Here is a 21,690-nt window from a genome sequence, read left to right on the forward strand (position 1 = left end):
AAGTAATAATTTCTTAACTTTTTTTTAAAAAAAATTCTTTTATTTAATCCTTTTTAAATCAAATTCATTGTTTACACTCTGCTTTATACGCGTGCATTTCACACATTTTGTCCAACTCAGCAGATTCAATGCCACATAAGCTTGGTCATTGGTCAGAAGCGTTGAAAATATTAGTTTTGATCGAGTTGAGGTGTTTGGATAAAAATTTATGGAGTACAGGGATCATAATGTCAAACCGAAACAAGTACATATGTCTCCTAGGCTATTTTGCCTAAATTAAGAGATACATTGTGCGTATTGCGAGTTAATGGTTAACAATCTATCTATCTATATTATATTAAAAGGAGAGTAGTATGCATTGTGGTTAAGCCAAATGGCAAGCTAAAATGAAGCCACTTGGCAATTATAAGACAACATTAGTTATTAGAAATTATAAATAGAAACATAATTAGGGAAAGTAGTTTAATGAATCTTATACATAATCTAAATATCTTAGACAAATTTAATCTCTCTCTCTTTCTCTCTCTCTCTCTAGGACACTATTCAACTATAGCTTAGTTCGGAATTGCCCAATTATTACGTTTCCGTTAATTGTAAATCTAAATCTGTTTACCCTAAAAATGGAGTAACAATTAAACTTGTAATGTAATTTTAAGGATACGTGATTTCACTTAATACCAATTGATTAACTTAGAGATAAATGATGGGAATTGACAAGAATGTAAAACAAACCAATGCTTGGACAACGCCCTCGAGCGGATGAACCCTCGAGAGTAGTGAAGTAAGAATAGTTAAAGAGCAGTAAGTTGATAAGCAGAAGAAAGAAATATTATATTGCCTTGATATTCGTGAATATAAGGTGTTTACAGATGATGGGGACCCCCTTTATATGGTAGAGGAATCCTAATTATAGTATAATTCTAATTACAGAAGTAAATCTCATGATTGGTACAAATTACTGCCCTTGATTTGATCTGTTCCGAGATTTCTGCCGTGATCTTCGACCGGTTACGGATATCTTGCCTTTCCGTTATTGCACACTTCACTCGAAGTCGGTCATACTTAATCCCAATTGCTGCTGGCCATGGTCTCAACGAACACTTCGATATTTAGACTCGATGCCTCCTCTTCGAACTCGGGTCTGATTCATTACGAGGCTACCCCTAATACAACTCCCTTGTCTTGATCAAATAGTAAAATCGGGTAGGCCCGATTTTGATCGTATACAGATAGTCCCCTCGTTTCGTGGAGTGTAACGAGAAGAAATGAACTGATCCTTCAATTTAGTACCTCGACTAATTATGACGTCACCCTCGTGACGCAAGCGATGGAGGCGACCGTAGCGTCGCGTCTGCATAGTTCTCAAGATCATTAATTAGTACCAGTTGATGGTCGACTGCTAGTGTTTTCAAACTGTCATAGCAGATATTATAAATAGACCATCTTCATAATTTTCTCAAACTTTACTTTCAAAATTTCCCCTAATCTTCAAAAACTCTTCTACTCCCTTCAAGCTTATCAATTCTGCTGGTTCTTCAAATCCCGTTTGCCAATCTTTTCATAAAACAACAAGTTTCGTCTTCTTCTTTCTTTGAACTCATATAACAATGGCAAAAACATCAAAAACCGTTCCTCAAAAGGAAAAGCCTCCTCATCGCGGCCGGCCGGTTATAAAACGCCGGTGGAGCAACGCTTCGAAGAGTGCGTTCCCGGGTCATGCGACCTTACTTCCGATTTTAAAGGTGAAGAACCCTCGTCGGTCCCTGGCCGTTGTGAACCAATGTCGAGATACATATGCTCGATAACCGATGGCGATCTTGAGTAGGTGAAAAAAGATTGCCATAGGGAAAACAAAGAGGTGGTGATTCCTACCTCCGAGGAGGATATTACCACTCATAAAGAAAGGTTCTTAAGTGTTTACACTTACCCGTTTACGCTGGGTCCCGTTGATCCGGTTATCCTCGACTTCTGCTGCCAATACCGAATAACTCTTGGCCAGATACACCCTTCTTTTTGGCGCATTGTTATCTTGCTTCGTCGTGAGCAAGGTCGAAGGGATGCCATTTACCTCGACCACCTCATTAGATTGTATAGCCACCGTCTCTATCGAGGCAGGTCAATAAGGATCCAGCGCCGAGCCACAAAGGTGTTGTTCTCGAGTATAGACGAGGACAAGGATCGGGGATGGATGGGCCGGTTTGTCCGAGTGAGGACCTCCGATATAATCCCGACCGAGAAGATGCCATTACCCTAGGAATGAAACATGAAGCGTAAGTACAAACCCATCAACATCTTATGTAGATTGCCTTGTTTCTTTTATCTTCCCCCACCCACATCTTTTCTTATGATGTAGCGGTCTCTTAGGTGCCCGGTGCAATCCCGAACCTCGAAATTTTGGGGTTCGGAAGCTGGCTTTAACTTATACATATGCTGAGTGATCGTGGCGCGATTTAGCAAGGGGCCGATGGGAGGCCAAGAATCATAGTAAGCTTATCTTATACGCTTTTGATGCTCTTATCTGAAACGTTCCTTTTCATTTGTACTTGATTTCCTTTTATGCAGGTCTCGGGGATGTTGCCGAAATGAGGCCGCCCCCGCCTGGGGAAGATGAGGCCCCGAAACCGGCTAAGGATAAGAAGAGGAGAAGGGTCTCGCCTTCAGATACTCCAAAGCCTAAGAAGAGCAAGGCTCGCAAGTCGAAGAATGAATCCGCTGCTCTATCCGCTGACGTAGCCCAAAAACTACGAGATGAAGAAGAAGAGAAAGAAGATGCTGACTATGAGCTGGTAGCTCGAAAGAGGGGAAGCGCCGAAGCTTCAAAAGCAGCTGAGCCGGTGACACTCGAGGAGGCTCATCTTCGGACCGAGGAGATCTCGGAAGATGGTCCGAGCAAAGTCCCCGAGTCATCGGGGGCTGAAGATGTCTCCCGCCATGACGAGCAACTGATGAGTGTGCCTGTCCACCGTGACGAATAATCGACGGGTGTGCCTCAAGGGTCCGATTCCGAGGCCCTCCGAAAAGGAGAGAGTGCCCCAAGTGTCTTGCTTGGGGCAATCAATATTGATGATTCTCCGCCCCTCTCCATATTTTCTGAAGTTCAATTTCGGGAGGCCTAGTCTATGGAGACCCTTGATGTAGGAATGACCCACGAAGGGGATGACTTATTTTGTGGATGTTTCACGGGGGTCGATGATGTTTCCGACCTAGATGCATCGATCATTTTCGATGAGGCTCAGCGAATCCTGAACCAGGTAGATTTCAGCCTCCGTTATTAGGTTTACGTTTGGTTTTATTCCTTTTGTCTGATTTCCTTCCTTTCTCCATAGGTTGTGACGCTTCGTCGGGAAGCATTTTCCAAATCCCGAGCTGAGATGAACCGGTGTGAGGCCGATCTCAAAAGTCTCCCGGAGGAGAGAGACGCCCTCACTCCTCTATGTGTAAAAAGAAGAGGAGGTCAGGGACCTCCGAGTTGAATTGGCAACAGCTCATAAAGATCAGACCGATCTCATCGAGCAGGTAATGTAAATTTTTGGGAGCTTGACATATCAATTTGATATTGGCGACTAACACTTAGATCCTGCAGGTTAAACAGAAGGCCGAAAAGGTTGAGCAGCTTCGCGAGGAGGCTGAGATGAAAGAGGCAGAGACTTTGGGGTGGAAGCAGAACATGGACCGCCTCGCCTCGAAGAAAGATACGGCTCGAGCCAGCTGTCTTCGGTTGAGCGTCAACTCCAAAGCGTGGAGGAGGAGAGCTTGGCCCGAGCCAAGAAAATTGAGGAGCCCGAGGCTCGGTTGGCCGTTGAGCTTGCAAAGGCCACATCTGAGGCAGAAAAAGTAAAGGCCGAGGCGGAGGTAGTCGTGGATGTCTACCGAGCTGATGTTGAAGTTGCTCACGCTCGAGCAAAGGAAATTTTCGATGCAACTCAGGTCCGATCATTCTGTGTTGCCGAGCATGCCAAGTCTCAGTCTCGGAGAGAGACTCTCAAAGAAATTCATGCTCGTGGTTTTGACCTCACTGCCGATATCGAGAACGCGAAAGTGCTCGAGGCCGAAGCCAAAGATTTTCTCTTTGATGACGATGACTCCGGGAGCGCAAGTGGATCCGAGAGCGGAGACGGTGAAGATGAGGCTCCCGTGGAAGATTAGGCACTTAGAATTTTTTCTTCTTCTTTTTTTTGGATTTTTTGTGTAAGACCCTGAGTCGTCTTTGTAAATACTTTTGTATATACGAAAGATCCTTTTTCTTTCGGTTTGTTACTGATTTTTGTTTTGCGAGAACTTTGTTTTGCTTACGCCTTGTGATAATTCTGATATACTTTAGGTCTTGTGAGAAATTTGACTCACTTCGTTGCCTTGTGAAAATTTTGTTGAAATCGGATTACTATAGTTTCTATAGTCGAGTGAATACTTTCTCGAACTGGGAGTAGAAAAAACCCTTAGGTTTTGGTTAAGCGAGGACGGGTCCTCAAGCTCGACAATGTAATGGCCCTTAGGCTCTTGAATCGGGCCGATATGGCCTCAAAATAGTGGCTTTTCCCCTTTTTTGTCTTAAAAGTTTAATCATATAAAATTGTGTTATGCCTTAGCATGAGATAAATCTGTACCCATTAGGATTCAGTGTTGTCAAAAAACTTTGTTATGCCTTAGCATAAGTTTGTTCAATTTGGTACCTCTTAAGGTTTTTGAGTGTCGATGTTATCAAAACCCTGTGTAAATTTTTCCGAGGGTAGCCCTTTTTTAACCGGTTTATGAAATATTTGAAGGCCTGTTTGATTACAAAATTCGGACGTTTTCGAACCGTGTTAGTTTGGCCGTAGCCTTTAACTTGATATTTGCCCATCGGGCTTGTCTCTCGATTATACTTCAAACTTGTTCGAAGTATCAGTCCCCCAGTGGGGTGGCCGGGGCCTATGGATTGCCTTTTTAAGGTCTTAAGATTTAGAAGTTTAACAATTCGAGCATGTCGATTTTCGGACAACAGTACCTGAGTACGGGGTTAATTGCTCGAGCTTTAGTTGCGATTGGCTCTTGAGCCGATTTCCGTAAAATATCGTAAGTACGAAATTGTAAAGTAAAAATTTCACTAAGGCATGGAACATCTGGTAAGGAAAAGGTACTTCTTTCAATAGATCATTCATGCGTACATGTTTTGTCATTAGGGCTCGGGCAATCTACATGGGCACGGTTCACTTGACCGTTTGTCCCTTTACAAAATTTTCCTATTGAGACCCTGTTGACACAAAGCATCTTCCTTGAAAACATAACATCCGAGGGTGATGCCCCCCAGTATTCGAGGTTGATTGTAAAGAAGCCTCGGATACTGTTGAATTGTCCCCAGGTAGCACAAATTATTGTTGCATCGTTAAAAACCTCGCCGAAAAAATCCATTTGGGACAAAAACCGATCTAAGGAAAAAAGAGTGCAGCGCATGATTTAAAACTTGAGGTCTTTGTGTTGAAGGATTTCTCGATGTGTTTGATCGAACACCTGCAATAAGTTAGTATCGAATATAAACGAAAAAGGAGAGAGTCATACCTTAGCAATAGTATCATTTGAGGAGTGATATGTTCTAATTATTTGGCAGTTGTTCGCTGTTCATCGTGCCACGCTTGTAAGATCCCTTTCCGATGACACCGAGGACCTGATATGGCCCTTCCCAAATTTGGGCCAAGTTTCCCCTCGTTTGGATCTTGAGTGTTGAGGGTGACTTTCCTCAGAACTAAGTTCCCTATTTTGAAGTGTCGAAGATAGGCTCTTTAATTATAGTATCTTTCGATTCGTTGTTTCTGGGAGGCCATTCGGACGAGGGCGGCTTCCCGTTTTTCGTCTAACAATTCGAGCCTTATGTTTATTGCCTCGTGATTTGATTCTTCCATTGTGTATCGAAACCTGACGCTTGGTTCCCCGACTTCGACCGGTATTAGAGCCTTGGAGCCATATAGTAAGGAGAACGGCGTTGCCCCCATACTGGATCTTGTCGTTGTCCGATATGCCCAAAGAACTTCGGGCAAAATTTCTCCCCATTTCCCCTTAGTGTCGTTCAACCTCTTCTTTAGGTTTTGAATGATGGTTTTGTTCGTTGATTCAGATTGTCCGTTCCCGCTAGGATGATACAGTGTCGATAATATCCTTTTTATTTTGCCGCCAATAAATTGTTTTCCATTGTCGCACACTATCTCGGCGAGTATCTCGAATCGACATACGATGTGATCCCAGATGAAGTCTATAACTTCTTTCTCTCTGACTTTCTCGATGTCGTGCTTCAACCCATTTAGAGAAATAGTCAGTCATAAATAAAATGAACTTAGCTTTACATGGGGCCAATGGCAGAGGGCCGACGATACCCATTCCCTATTTCATGAACGGCCATGGGGATAGGCCTGAATAAAGCTGCTCCCCAAGCTGATGAATCATCGGGTCTTGTCTTTGGCATTTGTCGCATTTCCGAACGAACTCCTTAGTATCTTTTTCCATATTGTCCCAATAATACCCTGCTCTGATGACTTTGTGAACTAGTGATTCGTCACCGGAATGGTTCCCGCAAGTGCCCTCGTGAACTTCTCGTAGGACGTAGCCGGTGTCTCCTGGACCCAAGCATATTGCCAACAGCCCATCGAACGTCCTTTTGTACAATGTCCCATCTTCGGCCAATGTGAATCATGCATCTTTCGTTCGCAGAGTCCTCGATTCCTTTGGATCCGACGAAAGTTTCCCATTCTTTAGATAATCGATGTATTTGTTCCTCCAATCCCAAGTTAGGCTTGTGGAGTTTATCTCGGCGTGGCCTTCTTCGACTACCGACTTTGAAAGTTGTACGACAGTCCCCGAGCTAATTTCATCATCTTAGATCCATGATCCCAAGTTTGCAAGGGCATTGGCCTCACCGTTCTGCTCTCGAGGTACATGCCGTAGGGTCCATTCTTTGAACAAGTGTAAGGTTACCTGCAATTTGTCCAAGTACCTCTGCATTCAATCTTCTCGAACCTCAAAGGTTTTGTTGACTTGGTTAACCACTAGTTGGGAGTCAGACTTGGCCTCGATGACCTCTGCTCTAAGGCTTTTAGCCAGCTCGAGACCTGTAATCATGACCTCATATTCGGCCTCATTGTTAGTCAACTTAGGGGTTTTGATAGATTGTCTAATTGTACTTCCCATAGGCAGCTTCAAAATGATGCCTAGACCGGACCCCTTCATATTTGGAGCACCATCTGTGAAAAGGGTCTACATCCCCGAAGACGTACCCGCTATTATCAAAAGTTCCTTTTCGACCTCGGGTACGAGGGCTGGCGTGAAGTTGGCCACAAAGTCTGCTAAGATTTGGGACTTGATGGCCGTTTGGGGGTTGATATTCGATATCGTACCCACTAATTACGACTACCCATTTTGCCAATCAGCCGGAGAGTTCGGGCTTGTGCAAAATATTTCGAAGGGGGTAAGTGGTTATGACACAAATTGGGTGACATTGAAAATACGATTTTAATTTCCTAGAGGCGCTTATTAGGGAAAGTGCTAATTTTTCTAAGTGGGGGTACTGGGTCTCTACTTCACCTAAAGTTCGGCTAACATAGTAAATAGGAAATTGCGTACCTTGCTCTTCTCGAACTAGGACATCACTTACCGCAACTTTCGAGACTGCCAAATATAAGTAAAGCGGCTCGTCCGCTTTTGAAGTATGAAGCAACGACGGGCTCGAAAGATACCGTTTTAGTTCTTCCAATGCCTGTTGGCACTCCGGGGTCCAAGTAAAATTGTTCTTCTTTTTGAACAGTGAGAAGAACCTGTGACTTCAATCCGAAGACCTCGAGATGAACCGGCCTAGAGCGGCCATCCGCCCTGTTAATCTTTGTACGGCCTTAACTCTCTCCACGATCGTGATGTCCTCGATTGCCTTGATTTTATCGGGATTGATCTCGATTCCCCGATTCGACACCATAAAGCCGAGGAACTTGCCTGAACCGACCCCGAATGCACATTTCTCGGGGTTGAGCTTCATGTTGTATTGTCTCAATATGTCGAAGGTTTCCTGAAAATGTGTCAAATGGTCCTTTGCGCGCAGGGACTTAACTAGCATGTCATCAATATAAACCTTTATTGATTTACCTATTTATTCTTCGAACATTCGGTTCACTAGGCGTTGATAAGTAGCACCAGCATTTTTTAGCCCAAACGGCATTACATTATAACAATAAGTACCGTACTTAGTGATAAATGAGGTCTTTTCCTGATCTTCTAGGTTCATTTATATTTGGTTGTACGCGGAGTAGGCATCGAGAAAGCTGAGATCTCGTGGCCGGCCGTGGCATCGATCATGTGATCGATATTCGATAGTGGAAAAAAGTCCTTATGGCATGCTTTGTTTAAGTCTTTGTAATCTACACACATTCTAAGTTTATTCCCCTTCTTGGGGACTACAACTACGTTTGCTAACCACTCGGGATATTCTACTTCCCGGGTGGATCCTATTTTGAGAAGTTTGGTTACCTCGTCCTTGATGAATGCATGCTTTACCTTGGACTGTGGCCTTCTCTTTTGTTGTACCGGTATGAACTTCGGGTCTAAACTCTCAATCGATGAGTGGTGATCTCCGATGGGATCCCTGTCATGTCAAGGTGGGACCAAGCAAAACAATCCATATTTTTAATAAGGAATTTAATGAGTTTTTCCCCGAGCTCGGGAGTTAAACCCGTGCCCAGGTATACCTTTCGATCGGGCAGATGCTCGATCAGTATGACTTGCTCCAGCTCTTCGACCGTCGACTTTGTGGCATCGGAATCATCGGGGATTACGAAGGTTCGAGGTATCATACAATCATCATCCTCGATAATTTCCTGCTCTTCCGATCTGGTCGAGGCCGGCGACTGTGGTTGCTATTTGACATCCTATTTTTCCTTTGATTCTGGTCCCTTTTTGTTGATGTTAGTGCCGATACCGGTATTACTTCATCAATTTCAAACATCTCTTTGGCTACTGGTTGCTCGCCATACACTGTTGTGACTCCTTCCGGTGTTGGGAATTTCAAGACTTGATGAAGCGTTGAAGGTACCGCCCTCATATTATGGATCCAAGGTCTTCCGAGCAGCGCATTGTACCTCATATCTCCTTCGATCATGTGGAACTTCGTTTCCTGGATAGTTCCGGCCACGTTTACTGGCAACATGATTTCCCCTTTGGTGGTTTCACTCGCCATGTTGAAACCGTTGAGCACTCGAGCTGTAGGCACGATCTGATCCTGAAGGCCGAGTTCGATTATCTCCCGATTCAATCCGTTTAGTGAGCTCCTCGAGTATCTTCATGATGGCGGGATCAGTTCCCGATCCGTTGTAGTTCAATTTCTCCTGTACGGGTTCGACCCTATGAGCAACTTCCCGTGACGTATCGAGTTCGATTCTGCTTGGGGCTCGATTCATATTTTGAAGTTGCGCTATCACGGCCTGCTGAGTTTGTAGCATGTCAAATATCATTCGAAGGCTAATTCCGCCTTCTTCACCATTTTGTGCGTTTTGATCGGCTGCCCGGGCGTCTCTGCGGATGCTATTTTTAGGGTCGGCGCCTAAATCTCACGAATGGCGACACAAGAATTGACATCAACCGGATCTACGGCCTGTGGTGCGTCGGGATTGATTGGATGCACTCCATTTCCCGGGGCGACTATGTGCTCGTTTTCGCCATGAAGACCAAGGCCAGTATCAGTGTGAATGGGTATTGCTCGAGAGTTCGACATGTTGATTCCTGAAATCAAAAATACTCACAAGAACAAGCGTAAAAGCAGTGTGCGTTATGAAGGTTAAAATATTAAGCAATCACTATTATCCGTAACCCCACGGTGGGCGCCAAAACGTTTACCCTAAAAATCGAGTAACAATTAAACTTGTAATGTGGTTTTAAGGATACGTGATTTCACTTAATACCAATTGATTAACTTTGAGATAAATGATGAGAATTGACAAGAATGTAAAACAAACCAATGCTTGGACAACGCCCTCGAGCTGATGAACCCTCGAGAGTAGTGAAGTAAGAACAGTAAGTTGACGAGCAGAAGAAAGAAATGTTATATTGCCTTGATATTCGTGAATGTAAGGTGTTTACAGATGATGGGGATCCCTTTTATATACTAGAGAAATCCTAATTATAGTACAATTTTAATTACGGAAGTAAATCTCATGATTGGTACAAATAACCGCCCTTGATTTGATTTGTTCCGAGATTTTCGCCGTGATCTTCGACCGGTTACGATATCTCGCCTTTCCGTTATTGCACTTCGCTCAAAGTCGATCATACTTAATCCCGATTGCTGATGGCCTCGGTCTCAGCGGACACTTCGATCTTTAGACTCGATGCCTCGTCTTCGAGCTCGGGTCTGATTCATTACGAGGCTACCCCCGATGCAACTCCCTTGTCTCGATCAAATAGTAAAATCGGATAAGCCCGATTTTGACCGTATACCAAATCGTCTAGGTATAATGTGTAGTTGAAAGAAGCACCAAGCAAGTAATTTGAGAACTAAGAGACCAAGAGATTATTATTTTTCTTATGTCGAAATATTAGTGAATAAAGTTATCGGTATAATTAGTAGATAGTAAGTACTTGTTGTTTGAAGTGCAAAAAATATTGAAAGATCATTACTCCATTTCTAACCAATCACGTACACAATCATTAAGTAAGTTGTTAATTATTTTGTCGAAGTATGTGGTGGAAAGTTCTTTAATTCCTCAGATTTTCGTATCTACTCATTTTAATTATTACAATTCTTTTGACACGTTTGCAATAATTGAATATTATTGCTACATTCTCGTGCAAAATGATGGTTTGTGAATATTTTTATAACAAAAATAGAGATTGGAAAGAGATTTCGTAATCATGGAAATCGTGCACCGTCCACGGACCCCTCCGCAATTTATTCAACTTATTGGGTAAAATTCGAGAAATTTCAATTTTCACTCTCTCACAAAACTGGTGAGTTTCATAGTACGATAGTATATGAAAATACATAATCATAAACGTGGCTATAAAAACCTAATTTGGTAGCGTTAACGCCATTGATTCGCCCAACGCAAAACCTTTTTTCCTGTATAAAACGAGGGGAGAGAGAAGACTCAAACCCAGAAAAATTTTTAGTTTATTATTTTTTCTGTGTCTCGCATTACTTTTTCCCGCTCATCGAATTGTTGACTCGCATTAAACAAGGCGATTGCATTGGTTTTTTGCGATCAACTGACACTTAAAAGACATCCGTTTCAGGTACCTTCTTCGTTATTTCTTCTGTATTTATACCATCAGTCTCTCTGCTATATATATATATATATATATATATATATATATATATATATATTGTGTGTGTGTGTGTGTGTTAGGTTTCAGAAAATCTAGAAGTCTCTATTCCAGCTGCTGTTTTTGGTAATTTCGTTCTACCCTAACTAATTGGTTTTTGAAAGGAATAAAATGCAGTGTTTCCTTTTGAAAATTTAGGCTAAATTTTTTGTTTCGCGTAAAGCCAACGCTGCATTTATTATGTTTCTTTAAAGATGGAGTCTCTTACACGTTTTCGCATTAGGTTACGTGGTTGGTCGACAGTTTTTTACTTTAAATTCTTATTCCCAGTTGGAAAGTATTTTAAGTACTTTGATTTGGGTTCCATTTGGTTTTTCACTTAAACTATTCATTCCACTTTTTGCTTTTCGGTTTTCCTCATTTTTTTTTGCAGCGACCAGCGCTTTCGATACTGAGTATTTTTCAGAGATTGCTAACTTAGAAATAGTTTGAGCTGCTCTTCTGTTATTTCAATCTTTCTATTGAGTTCCGTCCTTGCCTAAGGTGAGCACTCTTCTCATCTTTTCGGCTATTTCTTTTGTTAATTAATCTATCAGTTAGGCCTCAATGCCAAACTGTTGGGCTTAGTTGTATGAATCCTCTGTATGCTTTCATTTGGTACAATTTCTTTTCACTTGTACTGTAATGCTTTATAACTATGGGGTGGATGCACAATTGAAGTTAGGAGTTCGGCTGAACTCACTAGTTTGGCTCAAACGTTGTATATGTGTTAAGAAAGCATAGGGGATGTAGCCTTGCAGTACCGGGTTCATCTGAACCTAGTACTTCCCAAGTCTTTATGTGTAAAAATCCACTAAAGTTGCAACAAATATAGTAGATATAACCCATAATTTTACATATATAAAGGGTTGAATGCTAAGACTCTAACAATTTGAACCCATAAAACTTAAATTGTGTATCCTGTCTCTGTTAAGATGTCTACTTATTTATGTACAAAATGGTAAATTTTGAACCCAGTGACTCAAATGGTTGGTGAGTTCAGTGGCATCCCGAGCCCATAAAGTTGAAATCCTGGATAACCACTGTTATACCTAAATTTAGAATGTCTATATCCAGTAAAAGAAAAGTTCAATCTGTTTCTGCAAATTGTGATATCATCTTTATTCCTGAATTCTTGTTCTGTCCTTTAATTCATTTTCTTTCGTTCATTTTTTTCCGTGATCATTGACTGTTATCATATTTTTCTGATGCAGGATACTCTCTGGTAGTTGTAGACTGGATCCTAATAAGATAATTATTTATGGAGCACGACGCAGGAAGAGGTTTGGACAACCTGAAGACTATGGATGGGAAGGAGAGTGAAAATGCTCATGCCAATGGATCAAATAACGCTGTTGTTGTTCCCAATTGTTGCTTAAAGGCTAGGGTGTATGACCCTGAGCTTGAAGCCAATTGCCACTCCACTGTCGTTTCCGGATGGTTTTCTCAACCTCCGCGGCCATCCTCTGGTCATTATCAAAATTATTTTGTTCATCTCCTTCGTTTAATCGATTTTTTTTACAATTATTTGACATAGTTGTTCTTCTCCTGCTGTTTGTTACAGATGAAAAGGAGAGGGTGTTGTATTTCAATAATCCAATGTGGCCAGGTTATCTTTTGCTTCGTTGTTATTTCTTTCTTGCTGTTAATAATTGCTGATCTTCCTTAAGGAAAGAACATTTTTTTTCTTTGCTTGTAGTGCTTGGTACACATAATAGAATTCGCTGGCCTCCTCTTTTTATTATTTAATTGGTTAATATAATAATGTTTCTTTTTCTTGTCCTCACCCCTTCCCCTAATTTGCCGCTTATCTTATTTTAGGACAATTTGTCCAGGATGGTGCTCAGTAACTAGAAGTTATTTTTAACTTGCATATTCTGTTAGAAGTGTTAAACGAAAAAGTTGAAGTAGTTTCCAGAAAGTTGGATGAAAACATGCGATCATTCATTAAACTTGTTGATGCTTTAGATGATGTTATTGATTTAGCATAGTCAGTTGTGTGTCCAAAAATATGATCCTTTTGTTTGATTCGGACAGTGAGAGGGCTTCTTGCTTCGTCCTGTAAGCAGAAGAGCTGCTGTCAGATACAGCTGCATTAGTTGGTTATACTATGTGCATATTTAGGAGGTGGTATCGTGTCCTACTGCAGCCGAAATTGTCAAATCTAAGTGTCACTGGCTGGGCTTGTGTGCTTGTTTCGCTGAGTCAAGTAATTCCATTCAGTTTGTTAACGTAGTATAAATGATGCTTCAAGTAGAAGTATGATAGCATATGATCCTTAGGTAACAAATTCCTGAAATCTCATGGCCTCGGAGTTTTGTCATGGTTGAACCCAAGTTAATGTGTAATGGTTTACTACTTTTTCCAAGTATTATATGGCTCGTATTGGAAATTAAACTTCTTGATAATGTCCTTTCTCGTACACCCATTTTCATGAATATTTACTGATCATAATTGTTGTATGACGGCGTCTTTACACAGGAGAAGCACATTCTCTGAAAGTAGAGAAGACTTTATTCAAGGGAAAGTCAGAATTCCAGGAGGTCTTGGTTTTTGAGGTTCAGCATCTTCAACTCTAGATTCTAGTTTTGTCCTTCAAGTTTTAGTTATATAATTTCTTTCAAGCTATTTTATGCATCTGCCTTAATTCTGTATCCATTCTTGCAGTCTGCATCATATGGGAAAGTTCTAGTGCTTGATGGCATTGTTCAGTTGACCGAGAAAGATGAATGCGCCTATCAGGAGATGATAGCCCATCTTCCTCTCTGTTCAATCAAATCTCCTAAGAATGTAAGTGTATATATGACTGTTCAGATTCTTCCGTTCGTGCACACTCAATGATCAAAAAGAGTTTTACGAATTTGCTTTCTATTCTGAAAAAAAAAAATACTGAAAGGGAAGCGCATCTTATTTGCTTGAAGAACTGGATTAGTATGAGTTGAGCTTAAATGAAAAAGTAAGGATTCATAGAGCTGACCCAACTTGTTTGGGACTGACGTATAGCTGTTGTTGTTGTATCATGAGTGAATGTGTTTTCGCGTCTGGGAGTGTGTCAAGCTGAAGACCTGGATTAATATACTCATACTTTCTGGTACAGTCACAATTTGTCAGTAAAAAATGGACAAACTATGTAATAGAACCAAACGGATACTTCTCTTATCATCATGGATGTTTCACTATTCCCATTTCGCCGACCTTCCAAGGTTTGCATGTGTGGACTGATAAATCATTCTCTTTGTAATTTGATGATTCACCTGGTGTTAGCTTTCCAAGTCTTGTTGCTTTCTAGATCATATTGAGTTTTCTGGTTGAAGAAATATAACTTCATGCAGCTGTTTAATTCTTTAAGGAATCTGAGAAATTCTATATACTACTCCCTTCAGGGGGAATTCCTAGTCAGCCTTTTTTCTTTTCTTCTTATAACCATAGTGTTGAGTCAGCTTGCACGCACTTCGACTAATTCCTTAGGATACCTGATGCCTTCCACCAGCACAGTATCGGGTGATTTTGTTCACCAAAGCTTGGACAGATGGAAGAAATTGCTTAGTGTTTTTGCCTCCTATAGGATTTGAACCTAAGACCTCATGGTTCTCGACCTACTTTATTGACCACTAGGCCACACCCTTGTGTTCCCTACTCAGCCTTCTTCCTCTTCTATTTGTATGAAGCCCAATAACACTAGATAGAAGTACTAACTTAAAAGAGTTTCTTTGTTTTGAACCCATTTATCGTGCTTTGTCTGCTATAGTAACATTCATTTTCCACATAGAAGGACAATTAATGTTTGCGCTGGTAGGAAGACAGGTATCTGATTATATTGCTACTTATACAGGGAGAGTAAGCAGGTCATGCTCGCAAATCTCTTTTGTCAATGTTCTATTCATGAATTTATTGGGGGTGTACCGACAAATGTGAGTCACCTGATGTTAGATTAAGGCCCCTGATAGGTCTAATGGCATGAAGGAATCTGAATAATCATTTAGTGAAAGTGCATCTGGATAGGATCTGAAAACATGATGCACCTCATTAAGCAGTATTACTCTACTAAGATGATAACACATGCTTGTCATTTTGAAGTTGGAATTAATAGATTGTCTTAGATTTGATTTGACTGAAAGAATTTTTTAAAATTGAAGCACATATACGGAGCAGGGTCAGTCATCTAAGTGTTTGGACTATTCTTTCAGAAAAACCTGTCTGAAGTGGGTGAGAATTTGATATGTGCACATTTTGGTGGATTCTTTCCTGTTTTATCTGTATATTTTGAAAATAATCGCGAGGATGGGGACACTACACTACCTGCTTGTTATCTTCGTCTGGCTGTTTCTAGATAAAATTCTAACGTAGCTGGTAGTGGATTTTTTTAATGAACTGACCAGAACGCATTGTCTGAAAATGTTGCTGGTCCTTTGCAGCAGCTGTGGGCTTCTCATTTGTAACAAGGGAGAGAAAAATAGTTAATAGACAGCAGCTTCTTTATTTTTCTTCAACTCTTTTGATAATCTTAATAATTTTGTTTTATTCTTTGACTGTTGTATGTAAAGCTAAACATGAAGATACGAGGAGTCTATTTATAAAATATCATTTTCTCGTTCAGTATGCGTATATTATATATCTTTATTTTACCGTATGTCTCTTGAAAGATCTTTGATATTATTTTACTATTGCCTTCCGTTTCTTTCCCTTCTAAGGTTTACCATTCATTGTTCTCTATCCAATCAATTTGGACTATAATTGCAGGTTCTGGTTGTTGGGGGTGGTGATGGTGGAGTTCTGAGGGAAATTTCTCGACATAGCTCTGTAGAGCTGATTGATATTTGTGAGATTGATAAAATGGTTATAGATGTGAGTAACAGATGCAACATACATGAAGTTAGTGTTTTTGTTGAGTGCTGTCTAAAACCATACATTGTATTTTCTTGTGTCGCAGGTCAGTAAAAAGTTTTTCCCCGACTTGGCTGTTGGCTTTGAGGATCCTCGTGTCAATCTTCATGTTGGTGATGGTATGGACGCTTCATGTACTTGATCTTAGTAGTATGAATCTTGGGAAGGCATCACTTCCAATATATTTTCCTACTCTTACCATTTGTTTTTTGGGAGAATACTTGGGCGTCTGAGAAGCCTGGGGTAAAGATAGCACAAGGCCAGAGTAACATTTTGGTTCCTCTGGCACATAATGTTTTGCCTCCATACGAATGGGAATGCCTCGCAGAACAAACAAGAGATAGAAATATCTGCCTTTTTTATTTTCATTCCAGAAATTTTAATTCCCCGTTTTGTCAGTTTTATATCTAGTCCAGCTGTATATGACGGCGATTCTTTTCTGAATGATTTTGACAGCTGTTGAGTTTCTACGGAATACCCCTGAAGGGAAGTATGATGCTATCATAGTTGATTCATCAGATCCTGTTGGTATGTCAGTTTCATCTTCTTAATTTTTCTGTACCTTCGTTTTTAAGATCAATGTTAGCAGCTCTATGTTGTAGTCTTTTATCCCCTGACCAAAATGGGGCAGTGCTTGTTGCTTAGGTACATGTTAATTTTCGTTTAGAAAATTGAAGATAGAGCCTATGGTGCACTGATTTGCAAGGATGGAAAAATTCTATGCATGTTAGGATAGATATCACTGTCTTTTGTTGGACAGTTCAGTGGTTCTTTTGTTTGATTTTTCTTGTTTCTCTTGGATGTCTTTGACCAGTGTATGAATCAACTCTATAGTATCTACTCTTGTTTGGATTAGGAAATATTCAAACCAATGCGCTCTAGTTTAATTGATCTCAATGTCTTCCATTACAGGTCCGGCTCAAGAGCTTGTGGAAAAACCATTCTTTGCAACGTTAGCAAGGGCATTAAGACCTGGCGGTGTACTTTGCAACATGGCAGAGAGCATGTGGCTTCATACACATCTTATTCAGGATATGATCTCAATTTGCCGTGAAACATTTAGTACTGTTCATTATGCATGGGCCAGTGTTCCTACATATCCTAGGTAATTCATGAATTTAACAGCAAGAAACTTGCAAGCTAATTTTACCTTTTCTTAGCTAATTTTAAGCCTGCTTTCACTTAATGGTTATTGAGGATTTCTGCTGTATATATTATGCAGTGGTGTTATTGGGTTTCTTCTGTGTTCGACTGAGGGACCGCCTGTTGATTTTAAGCACCCTGTTAATCCTATTGAGAAACTAGAGGGAGCTCTTCAGCACCAGAGGGAGCTTAGGTTTTACAATTCTGAGGTAACTTCTTCTCTCCTATTAAGCAATTTCAGATTATGCTATGCTACTCATGAAATCATCAAAAACTTTTCTTTCAAATTGTCTAAAGCTGGATTGACTTGTTGTACGCTAAGCACTGAGAATAAATGGCTTTGTATCTTGTACAATGATTCGGGATAAAGATACTAGTGTATTTTCTGATTGGATCTTGCTGTACTTCTTAATATCTCTTTTTGTAGATTGTCGCGGGAATCAGTCTATGGTAATGTTAGAGGGCTTATGCTGTTACCATTCAGATATAGGACAAAGCTTAAGATAGAAAAATTTGCTCTGAGCATAGTATATTGGTTAATTCCATTTGAGTTTGCACTTACATTAAAGTTAAATTTAGAAATTTGAACATGCTGCTGAATAATGTCATTGTGCATTTGATGCTTTGTTGGAAATTAGTCTCCAAATATCTGAAGTCCCAGGCTGAATTCATTTTCATCCTCTCTCCATACTTAACCCCCCCCCCCCCCCCCCCCTAAAAAAAAAAAAGAAAAGTAACCAGAAAAACTGCCTTTATCCTCTGACACAATATATCATTCCATTGACAGATGCATGAAGCTGCCTTTGCCTTGCCGTCCTTTGTAAGGAGGGAGGTGAGCTGTCTCCGTGATGTCCCACCTACTGAAGGAGTTAAGCTTTAACTTATTTTGCATTTTCTGTGAAGTTATTACCCATTTCGTTTCCTTGCTGCTGGAGTTGCACAAGGGTATCAGCGGTAGACTGATGGGAGATGTAGATGCGGCGATTTATCTGTGTAGCTGGTATTGGTATTGAAGACGACATGAGCATGTAATATGCAAGTTTTACTACTTCTATATCTATTGTTGACTTGTTTGACTAGGTACTCAACGTCTCTTAGTTGATATTGAGATATGAATAAATGCGTTTTTGCATTTAATGCCGTATATCACTCTTGGCTATCTAGTCAAGGTACGTAATTGGGTCTGACTGCAGGCATGTTGTTTAGTGTGCTTTTACGGCTAGGCCTCTCTGAACCCTTACGCTTGTGTGTTGCCTGGATCAATTAGTTAAGAACTTAGGTATGCTATATGTTGCTTTGGAAACTGTTAAAATGGAATAAGTTAGTTGTGACTTGTGAATCATCTAATGCGGTAAAGGATTCGTTTATCGGTTATTTCAAGCAACTTACACGCCACAATTATTATTTTTGATTAATCTCTGTGTATAGTCAATGTTTGACTGTTTTGAGCCGTCTCAGTATGTCTTGATGTTCTTTGGTTGCTTCGATTTGCTTGCTCTTTTGGCACTTTAATTTGAAAAGTCACATTCCATGGTATTAAGCAGTCTCATTAGTTATAGATAAAACAAATCAAAACTATAACCGTGAATGAATTTGAATGCATTAATCTTTCTTTTTCAGTATTGTCTTAATGCAATTGCGAAATGAAGGTAGACGCAGGAATCTAGAAGTTCTCATATAGATTGAGATAATTTAATGAGTAGCAAAGTCACAAAGTGTCACCTGAAATAAATTCTTTGTAGCATAGGATATACCAAAAAGAAAGGCGGAACTCCTAGTTGCCTTAAACCGATGGATATTATGGTTATATGCTAGTACTTTCTATATAGTGGATGATTAGATATATTTTCTGTTAGGGGTGTACATAGGTCACATTGATTCGGATTTTCTAATTACCAAATCAAACCAATTATGTCGGGTTATTAAATTTAAAGACCAAACCAAACCAATAAAAGTCGGATTTTTTAATCTCGATTTTCTCGGGTTTTTCGGGTTTTCGGGTTTTTTTCATATCCAAATATTTCTTTAGTCCTAGTAAGACATAACTATATAACGTGTTTTCGATAAAATAATATGCATAAATATGAGATGAGTCATGACATTATACTAAAATATTTAACAATAAGATAATAAAATCGCATAAAATAAATATTATTAATATGCCATAACGGAAACAAAAATAATTTAAAATTACTAAGTTGCTAAATAAGTACGACTAATAAGTACTATTATTTACATGACAAAATACTAAAAGAAAAATAAGATGCATTTTATCTAAACCATAAAAAAACAAAAAAATAGATATCCAATTGAATTGAATGTCTTTCCTGCGGACCTTATGTAAAAAAAAAAAAGTAGTGAAGAAAACAAGACACTAAGTTGTTGCACTAACTCGCTAGCGCTAGCGCACTACGGCTTTTATTAACATTAGTATTGATTTGATTTTGGTTTAAGATTTATTTGAGTTACTAAGTAACATTTATGGACTATAAAATTTATTGGAGCATCCAAAAATTATAGTCCAAGCTTGAAATAATACGTTAAAAGATAAAACTATCAAAAGCTTAAGAAATAATTATAAACTATACTACAATAAATATTTTTATGTATTAAATATATTTAAAACTTGTATACTTATAATGTTTGGTTGGTTTGGTTTCGGTTTGACTTTTTTTTAGTTAAAACCAAACCAAAGCAATTATGCTCGTTTTTTTTCCCCAACACAAAACCATATCAAATCAAACCATAGTCGAGTTTTTTTTCTCGGTTTGACTCGAATTTTCGGATTGGTGCAGTTTGTCGATTTCATCTGTACGCCCCTACTTTCTGTTTGTTTTTTAACATTGAAATTCATTCTGGAGTTCGGATACAATGCAAGACTTAGAGGGTGTTTGGCTAAGCTTATAAGCTAGTCAAACTAGCTTATGAGCACTTTTCGGCTTATCTGCTTATAAGTCAAAAATAAGCCAAAAGCCATAAGTTGGTCACCCCCATCTTATGAATTTTTAGCTTATAAGCACTTTAAGTTTGACCAAGATTTTTACTATTTTATCCTTAAAATATTCCTTTTTAGACAACTCCTACATCGATACTCACTGCCTCAAGTATTTTTTCAACCTAACCCCCCCCCCCCCTCCCCCGCCTCTTCAAGTTTGCAATTCTCATTGACTATTTAAGATAAGCAAATTCTCTATTCCTTTGCATATTTGTTTCTATGTGATTTAGTGTTAATCTTTGAACTGTATGTAATAAATGAAGACATATCAAATTACTGGTGTATTACTTTCTAAGTGTTGTGGTGATGAAGACAGTGTTTGTTTCTCTTCAAATATTTTATCCTATTTAGGTTTATTTTTTACCGAGAAACTTTTGTCAATTTATTAATTATTATAACTTATGATTGCTCTTCAAATATTTTGTCCTATTTAGGTTTATTTTTTATTGAGAAACTTTTGTCAATTTATTAATTATTATAACTTATGATTATATGCTTATCATAAAATAAATTATATTCATCATAAAAATTATCTTATCTAAGCACAATTGTATTTAAAATAAAATGACAAATAGAATATTTTGTATTTGAAGCGATCTGGAATCTAAAATTTTGAATTATGCCCTTATAAGTGTAAACAGTTCTAAGGTTATTTAAGTCATTTTAACAGAAAAGGAGCTTATCAACACTTTTTTATCAAATACTGCAGCAGCTTATTATCAATTTCAGCACTTGTATCCAAACACGTAACTGCTTATTTATTAAATCAGTTTCAGCACTTAAAAGTGCTTTTCAGCACCTAATGCTTATCAGCTACTTCAAATCAGCTAATCCAAACAGGCTCTTAATACTAAGAGGTATGTATTTATAAAAAAGAAATTCAGTCTTGTTTGATCATTTTGTCGGGTTTGAAGAATATTTGAACTGTCTTCAGCCGGTTTCTTTGATGTCAACTTTGTAGCTATGCAGAAACTGAGAGCGTGCAGATTTGTTTTTCATTTTGCATTTTACATAATATAATTCCGCGAGTCAATGCCTAGGGCTCTTGGTGAACAGAGGCGGACTCGAAATTTGAAGTTTATGACTTTTTTGTAAGCATAAACTATAATTCTACCAGGATCTTGAACATGATATTTTACATGTAATCGTCATAGAAAACATACCTGAAGCGGAATCCATTATCTTGAAGCGGAAGCGTTAATCGGTAAATCGGTTTCTCGCCCCTTGCCCTAGCTTTCGTTACCGCCGACTTTAGTGATGGAAGAGAGGAAAAATACGGTAACCCTAATGGGTGGGGAGAGGACCAATTTATAGAGGTTCTCACTTAATCTGGTACGTCCATCAAGTAACCAATCGGACGG

The 21,690-nt window shown here is 39.4% G+C and overlaps 1 protein-coding gene across 3 annotated transcripts; it reads left to right on the plus strand.

The window, feature by feature from the left end:
• On the plus strand, nucleotides 10,927-18,676 carry LOC109223522 (spermine synthase). 3 transcript variants are annotated; one of them, XM_019387877.1, is made up of 12 exons: nucleotides 10,927-11,238; nucleotides 11,702-11,811; nucleotides 12,522-12,776; nucleotides 12,872-12,916; nucleotides 13,789-13,865; nucleotides 13,975-14,097; nucleotides 16,048-16,152; nucleotides 16,238-16,310; nucleotides 16,648-16,719; nucleotides 17,104-17,296; nucleotides 17,414-17,543; nucleotides 18,122-18,676. In XM_019387877.1, the coding sequence occupies exons 3-12, from the start codon at nucleotides 12,569-12,571 to the stop codon at nucleotides 18,212-18,214; spliced, it is 1,119 nt and encodes a 372-aa protein (XP_019243422.1). In that variant the 5' UTR covers nucleotides 10,927-11,238; nucleotides 11,702-11,811; nucleotides 12,522-12,568; the 3' UTR covers nucleotides 18,215-18,676. The 3 variants fall into 3 exon arrangements, with proteins under 3 accessions (XP_019243422.1, XP_019243424.1, XP_019243421.1); XM_019387879.1 differs by lacking the exon at nucleotides 11,702-11,811 and having other exon boundaries at nucleotides 10,988-11,238; XM_019387876.1 differs by lacking the exon at nucleotides 10,927-11,238 and having other exon boundaries at nucleotides 11,602-11,811.

The sequence above is a fragment of the Nicotiana attenuata genome, chromosome 3, assembly GCF_001879085.1.
Source record: "Nicotiana attenuata strain UT chromosome 3, NIATTr2, whole genome shotgun sequence".
NCBI classification, from domain to species: domain Eukaryota; kingdom Viridiplantae; phylum Streptophyta; class Magnoliopsida; order Solanales; family Solanaceae; genus Nicotiana; species Nicotiana attenuata.

Bases quoted from the DNA above. Each gene is read 5' to 3' on its own strand.
- LOC109223522 (XM_019387877.1), top strand. From the start codon at position 12,569: ATGGAGCACGACGCAGGAAGAGGTTTGGACAACCTGAAGACTATGGAT. The intron at 12,917-13,788 runs GTTATCTTTTGC...GTCTTTACACAG, and splicing joins CAATAATCCAATGTGGCCAG to GAGAAGCACATTCTCTGAAA. The intron at 17,544-18,121 runs GTAACTTCTTCT...TTCCATTGACAG, and splicing joins TTAGGTTTTACAATTCTGAG to ATGCATGAAGCTGCCTTTGC.